This window comes from Acanthisitta chloris, unplaced genomic scaffold (assembly GCF_000695815.1).
Source record: "Acanthisitta chloris isolate BGI_N310 unplaced genomic scaffold, ASM69581v1 scaffold17133, whole genome shotgun sequence".
NCBI classification, from domain to species: Eukaryota; Metazoa; Chordata; class Aves; order Passeriformes; family Acanthisittidae; genus Acanthisitta; species Acanthisitta chloris.
Window position 1 is genome coordinate 1,066 of NW_008666731.1, and position 8,156 is coordinate 9,221.

At 38.8% G+C, this 8,156-nt stretch overlaps 1 protein-coding gene across 1 annotated transcript in view; it reads right to left on the bottom strand.

Moving 5' to 3' along the window:
• Positions 1-387: 387 nt before the first annotated feature.
• ARMC3 (armadillo repeat containing 3) overlaps positions 388-8,156 on the bottom strand; it is a gene marked incomplete at its 3' end in the record, with an annotated part of 33,646 nt that continues 25,877 nt past the window's right edge. Inside the window, exons 10-12 of the mRNA XM_009072256.1 lie at positions 2,626-2,875; positions 1,490-1,626; positions 388-409 (exon numbers count right to left, since the gene is read on the bottom strand). Coding sequence (XP_009070504.1) covers positions 388-409; positions 1,490-1,626; positions 2,626-2,875 — 409 coding nt within the window. The remainder of the gene's footprint in view (positions 410-1,489; positions 1,627-2,625; positions 2,876-8,156) is intronic.

Consider the following 8,156-nt stretch of genomic DNA (forward strand, 5'->3'; position numbering starts at 1 on the left):
ATCATGTAAAGTCAATGTAATCCTTGCTGCGATAGGGTAACTGAATAAATGTATAGGCAGAAGGAGTAGATGTGAGATACCAGTTGACTTTGAGATATGTTTTGACTTTAATAAGTCTTTTCAGATATTTCTACTTGAATACTCATGAGCAAGTCTGGGAAATATGATCTACATGAAAATAACATGAAGTAGTGCCTGACTAGTTGAGAAACTATGCTTAATATATTATTATCAATAATATGCTGTCAAACTGGAAGGACACATAAATTAGAGTCCTACTTGAATACTGTCACAAAGAAGGGATTAAATAAGAACAGTGCTATAAGCAAGATATAGAAAATAATTACTGAGCTTTATTTGATGGTGGTATGACCTCAGCCAAAGTACCTCATCCAGGCTGGAGATGGCACTTCAAAATGGCATAAATAAATGAGAGAAATTCAGAGATGCGTGACAAAATGATACAATATTTCAGAACAAAGAGAAGTTTAACATTTTTACTTTGCCTTGAAAAGGAAACTGAGAGAGGGACATGGAAAATGAGAAAATTCAGCAAGCTAAACTCAAATTCCTATAAAAAACCTGGTTATTCAATCCCACTGAAAGTAGGGCAATGTAGTTGGATTGATTTGCTGTAAGGGATATTTAAAACTCAAAACCCCCTTCTAATTGTAAGGATACTCCAGCACTGGAAGAGATTACCTCAGAAAGTTGTGAAACCTCCTCAGGATCAGTATTTACAGCAAACAAGCAAAAATATGTCAGTGTACCTTCTTCAGTCTTACAGCAGACAGATGGATAATATCACCTTTGGGGTCCCCTCCTGATCTAAATTTCTGAGATTATCACTTTGCACAATCCCCTCCTAGATGGATTTTAGTTATCTGTGCAGTCACCAGAGAAGTGCCCAGCAGAGGGAGCAGGGCAATTACATATAGATTAATTTAGCAGCAACTAAGAGAGCCATCCTGTCTGAGAAGTCCTGTGACATAATTCTTAGAACCAAAATCAGGTTTTGTAATTTAGATGTTAATATATGGAACTGGGAGTTTCTAAGAAGAAGTAAAATAGAGTCTCTTTTATGTGACACTTCAGCACATCTGCAGTTAACAGAGCTTGTAAATCAAATCTAGCCTGTGTGTAATAAGTACAATTTACTGTATACTGCACTTAGTCTGAAACCTTTATTTCAGTTTCAGATGTACAGGGCAGTGTAGTCCTTAATTCTGACTGATATAAGCAATCTTCAATATAAAGCCTAATTCAGTCACAGAAACAATAAATGTTTTATAATTCCAGACAGATCTCTCTACAGACTTACATTCTGTCTGTTCATAAAAATCAATACCATTTCCTCTGTAACATCTGTGATGCAAAAGTAAAGTATAGCTTAACTCTGTTATTCTGCTATAAATATGTAAAGATTGAGTTAAAATCGGGTTCTCACATCAAAAATTTCCCTCTGCCCTTTGATAGTATTTGTACTCACCCTAGTCTGCATAGTTCAACAGCAGTTAGTTCATCACTGGCACAGACCATAACAGCCCAACAGGCACTTCTTCTGACTTCTTCACTCTTAGAATGCAGCAATTCAACGAGTGGTCCCAGTCCACCTGCATTTCTTAACTATAATAAAAGGGAAGATATTACCACTTACATATTTCATTATCCCAGCAAGAACAGCCTGTGAACTTCACCTTCTAAAATATCCAAGCCTTGTAGACAAGCTATGCTGAGCTGGTAGAAAAGTCATTTATGGGGATTCTGTGCTTCTGTGAACTCTGCATAGGCTGGAGCTGTGCATTTGTATTGTATTGTATGTACAACAATCTTATTAACATCCTATTCTCTTGTCTGTGACAGTATCTTTCCTATAAATGCTGGAGGAAATATTGCTCATTTGGATTTTTGAAGAGAAAGACATTTTAAGGACACTGAAAGAAGTAGATTAATTATCTATATCCCTTATTCATGTCCTAATTAACAGCCTTCACCCATGAGAAAATCCCAGCTTATGATCTATGAGTGCACATAGCATCATTCTTATTTATGAAAAGAAAATAACGATGACCAATTCATAAACAGCGAAGAGTTCAACTTGCTAGGTGCCACTGATCAAGGGATTAATTATATTTTGAGTTTTGTCTGAATTACATTTTGCTCCACGCACATCCAGTATCTCATTAATCAAAGTCAAACATTGCCATTCAGGCCTTGAAAGTGGGCAACAGAACAACTCTGAGGGAGAGTAAAGAGGACTGAACTTGTCATCTTCAAAATTCAACTGACAGTTGCAGCTGAAAGAAAGCTTGATGTTTAATGCTCCTAAATATGAAGATCAAGATACAGCCCTGGTTAAAGCTCATTGAAGCCACTGAAAAGCTGTGAAGCATTAATTTGGTGCAAGCAAACACAGCAGTGAAAATACAAATTGAAGAAAACCCTTTCCAAAATCTCATAACAGATAAATTCAGTAAAACAAGCCTATGGCAAAAGTTAAACATAAGGCTATCTAGAAAGCTCAGGACTTCTAGGACAGACACAAAACATCAAGATTCTAGGTTCATATAACTCCAGCCTCGGGATCTAGAAACCAACAACCACGACCTCAAAGAGTACTCTTACCTCAGTTCTTGCATCAGCATCACACCCAAACGCAGCCGCAGCGAACGCTGCTTTGCTGTGCACTTGGCTGTTGGTTGAGCACAGTGGTCCTGCCAGGGCACTCATGATGCCATGGCTCTGGATTCTGAGACGGAATGGCTCTTGCATGGCCAGGTCTGTGAGCACTGCAGCAGCATTGGCAACAGCTCCATCTCTCTGAGCCTTCAAAGTCTTCATTAATGGCTCGATTCCTTCAGCCTCGGCAACAGCACTAGCAAAGTAAAGCAGGGGAGGTGAAATTTAGTTTTTGAAGGCCATTTTTTCTTCTTAGTGTGCTGTATTTACCAACTAAATTAGTATTACTTTTCAGGATTTTAATATATATGTGTATATCTGTACATATAGATATATATATATATATATGCGTGTTACACATATGAGTCATGGTGTGAAGTTCAAGAACCACACCCTAAGCAGACAAAGCAAGTCACAAACTTGTGGATTCTTGAACTAATTAGGACATAGATTCTTTCTGAGGTATTGAACAAGCCAATTAAATCCTGCACCTTTTCAGAGTTGTAAAATTTCCATATCTTTAGTTCCAGGCAAATGCTTCTGCAGGCTCTTACCACCTCTTCCCATAAACATTCTAGCACTACTCCTAATGAGGAATATCACATTTTTCTTTGTTCTGCCTTGGAAAATTCTGTGATCAGACACCTAGGTGGTATAAATATAGCTGACCAAGTTTCTCTCATTCTTCCAGTGTAGGTGTCCATGGGGCAGTTCAGTGCAATGTGGGAATTACTGAGCTGACTTTATGTAAGTTGAGTTAGCAGGACAAGAACAGACTCATCAGAACAGAGCTCAGGGCTGGCTCTGACTGTGATTCCACATCAACTCATTTATCAACAGCTGACCCAGTCCAAATACTCCCTCTGCTCCCAGATGACTTTGCATTCATGGTTGAAGGGTGTTGCCTCTCAGCAGTGCTGGCACAAACACCAGTGTGGCCAAGGACATCGAGGCTAGATGTGCAGATCAACTGGGAAAGACTGTTGGGATGTTTTTTAGGATCACTTCATAGATTTATGTTCAAGAACAGTCAAGGAAAAAAACCTGCTGAGGAAGCACTCTTGAGGAAACAGCAACTTTCAGCAAAAGACAGCAGTAGGTTCAGAGAGCTTCAATATTAGAGGACACATTTGCAAATGACTTAAATCTGATGCACTGCAAAACTAAGTGTCACCTGGGCCTACATGTCAGTCACAGCAGGAGGAGCTGGCCCATGAGCACTTCATCTCAACACTGCTGTTTTGCTTCCAGCACTCACCAAGACAGTGCTTTTTAAAAGACAAAAAAAAAAAAAGCCAACTTGATATTCTTACTACTTAATATATCAGGTAAAGAATATATTTGAAAGCATGGTTTCTAATGATAGTAAACTCTTGACTGATGCAAACCCTGAAGAGAGAACCTGGCCTGGCTGAGGGGAAACTACAGTGCTCTAACAAATCTGAAAAGGCACAGATTTCTGGGTTACCACCTTGTTGCATATTCTTTGGTTTCTTTACCATAGCCAAAAGCAACTACTGATACAAATGTAGTTCTTCAAATGCCATAAGATATCCCATAACTTGAGATTTTTGTTGACTTTCTTTCCAAAACTTTGCCTCCTACTAAACAAGAGAAGAGATTTATTTCTTGGTCTGTATCACATTATGTTTGCTTCAGTGGTATTTTTCCCAATGCCATTATAAACCAGCACACTATGAAAACTGAACTGTCTTCCTTCTGAGTTTGTACATAAAATTTGACCAAATTATTTGAGGCATATGTCCAATTTACTATCTGCTCTTAATTTTACTTTGGGCTCATCTTTGTTAAACAAAAGCTGGCAATATTGTTAGCAATGGGAATGTGCAGATGGCAATTTGAATTTTTCTTGCAGCTGCTTTTTATACCCTCTTTTAGTACATTTTGTCTACATCAAAAACATAACCAACCCTTCAACAAAAGAGTGTACACTTGTAAGTTTTGCCAAATTTCTGTGACCACATTAATAATAGAAATCTGCATGTGAAAATCTTTTGCTGTAACAGCATCTTATAAAAATCTGACTAACCTTTTGACAACTTTCAGTTACAAAATAAACACAGGCTTAGAAGTACTACATATAAAAGAAATGGTTATACTATCATAGGCTGTCAAGGCATTAATAAAAGCACTGAAAGGTCAGGAATGCTGATAGTCACACTAATGCAAACAGGACAGAAAGCAGAATAGATGCCAACCTGTGCCATATAATCCCACTACATGGGCAACATGATGCAGCTCCTACTGTGAACTCAGTGCAAGTGTCTCCAGATTGTCAGAGAGGGGATGCAGATGTTCCTGAGCTCAGCACAGGCTAATGGGGTTTGTTACTCTGATCTCTGCCTTGGGCACAAGGTGATGGCAGCTCACAAGTAGTGCTGGAGCATGGATCTAAGGCTGGCAGGCAGTTCCCAGTTTGGAAGAGCAGGGAAGAGGCAGCAATCCAGAGACTGAAGGTAAATGGGATTATTAGCTTGGGTGCAGCATTAAGCTACAGGGCTAGTTTGGTGTGGCCTAATTAATCCTCCTGAAGCACCAGTAGCTTTAATGCAAGCACTTTGATATCTATTCAGAAGTGAATCCCATGTGTTCAGATGTCCCACACTGCACTCCTCCAACTGTCTTCAAGCAGTTGAGTTTCCCCTTATCTGTGTTTCCTCCTTCCCCTTCCTTCCTTGACCAGATAAATAAGAACTGAAAATGTTTTGTTTGGTAGGTTGCTTTTTTTGTTGTTGTTGATTTCTTTAATGCAAGCACTTTGATATCTATTCAGAAGTGAATCCCATGTGTTCAGATGTCCCACACTGCACTCCTCCAACTGTCTTCAAGCAGTTGAGTTTCCCCTTATCTGTGTTTCCTCCTTCCCCTTCCTTCCTTGACCAGATAAATAAGAACTGAAAATGTTTTGTTTGGTAGGTTGCTTTTTTTGTTGTTGTTGATTTGTTTGTTGGGTTGGTGGGTTGCTTTTTTTGTTGTTGTTGATTTGGTTTGTTTGTTGGGTTTATTTTTTCACCTAGCTAAGGCCACTGTATTTCCAAGTTCTCCAGTTAATATTGTCTTCTCTTGCCCATGAAAATTTTATCCAGATTTCCAGCTTCAGGGCTGCTGTGGCTCCATCCAGGCTGCTGTATATGAAGAAATCCTGGACATGTTGATTGCACATGTAAGAATCAGCTATATACCACATGTACCACAGGTTTACTGGAAAACATCACATTCACAGCAAGTGTAACAATGTCACCACACACCTGCTGGCAAAGTGTGGGAGAGACTCACTATACATGCACACAGCCAGACACAGTAAGACATGTCCATAAGAGATCAGATTTACAGCATTACTCAGTACATATACACATACCTTGTCCAGGAAGGAAAAAAACAGAAGTAAAAATACCAAGATCAGTTTTTCCTGTGCAACGGATACATGGAAATTCCAGGATTTATGGGACAGATTCACTATTCATGAAATACATCACTGCATCTCACAGATGTAGCATATCCAATACTTCTGCAGTGAGTACAGGACTTACTATTCCTCTACTCCACCCAGTGACACATGTATTCTCCCTCATAGGAAATCCTAGGTGCTTCTGCAGTGAGTACAGGACTTGCTATTCCTCTACTCCACCCAGTGACACATGTATTCTCCCTCATAGGAAATCCTAGTAAACATCCAGTCCCTAACAGACTGGTTACAGAAAGACACACAGCACTGAATGACGTAACCAATCACATTATAAGCAGATTTACTATAATTTCCATAAAGCCAGCAAGTACACAAGCACTTAACAAAAGAGCAAGGTGACAGCTCCTCGTGTGTTCAGAGCTGACCTCAGCGAGGTACAGAGCACAGCCAATTTTCTCAAGTGCCACTCAACTTCAGAAAGGTTGAGAACCACTGATTTAGAAGATCATACATATTTATTTCAATCCTGTGTTCTACTTCTGCGCAGACTCATTTTGAATCACAGTTTCACGAGCACAGTTTAATCAAGTAGCACAATTGATCACAAGGCAAAAAGAATTTGTTAGAAGTGACAACAGCAGGTAACAAGATTTGAAGGTAACCAATACCTTTGAGAATAAGTTTTTAAGAGGGCACAAACATCTGAGGCCAACGCTGTGTCCTGGTAACAGAGATACATAAAGAAGAGACTCTGAGGGAAGAAGGAAGAATGAGGAATCCATAGTTCCACTCACTCCTACTTCATAGCCCTCCAGAGAACATGGAAATAGCACTGGCATCCTGGGCCACAGAGCCTGACCTCAGAATGGAGCTGAAAGAATGAACATGCTTTAGTTCTTATGGTGCTGAAATACTACAACACTAAGATCTAAGTATGGAAGTCCTTGTTCCCTTCAATCTTGGGCAGAGGATTGCACTGTGTAACTTTTTAAGGCAACAAAAGTCAGTGAAAGTTTTTACCAGCACTGGTAAAAACTGGTACCAGCACAGCATTGCCCAATGTAGATCAGCACTAGTCTCTCTCTCCCTCCCTACAGAACACTCTCCTTCAGACACATCCCATTGAGATGGTGTTTCATCAGTGCTCCCACTGCAGGACTGCAACCTCAAGAAAGAAGGGAGCCTTGGTTTAGCTGAAAAAAAAGTATACACTTTATGAGCTGGAAAAGGGAGTAAATGGTATAAATCTACAGGGGTTTTTTTCCTCCATGTTGTATAAATATTCAAAATACATCAACTTTCCTAAACATGGAGAAAAAAAGGTTAGGGAAAAGGAAAGAAGACAATGACAAGAGGAAAAAAAGAAAAGGATGTTGCATTTGCAACATCACCATGTTTTTTTTCAAAAGTGGAAGCTGCCTATCTGAACTATAAGCAACAAGAAAAACCTAACAAGATAGGTGTAGGAACTGCAAAGCTCAAATTAAAGTTAAAATAATTCAAATGTTATGATTTATAAGCACCAATTATGATCATTATAGTGCCTAACCTGGTAGGGTTAGGCATTTATCTTAACCAAGATATACACAGTTCAGGTACCCTAAGGACCTTCACCATGCCCTTTAGTGAAGCAGTAAATTTCTGGTAACAACTGAATTCAAATTTCTGTATTCAAGAATAGCTAAAATATTTTTCTCAACTGTTACTGGAAAGGCAAGTATTAAAAGCTCAGAAAATAAATATTGAATTTATTAATTTTTAATATACATTGTAACAAGTTACAAGATTTTCTTGAAAATTCTCTGAAAGATAATTCAAGACTAAAAGAATAAATGCTGAGGATTGAAAAAAACAAAGACTTTACTGTTTTTACGGCAAAAATCAAAGTTGTCAACAAAATAATTATGCAAAGTTTCGCAATACAAATGGTTTATAACAGTTACTTTGGAGATGTGTATGAATGGCACTGAACTGAGTATTTTTGGCTTCGGTCATGAGGTGCAATAGGAAAGCTCAGACATTGGGAGAGTGTTGGGAAAACAATCAGCAG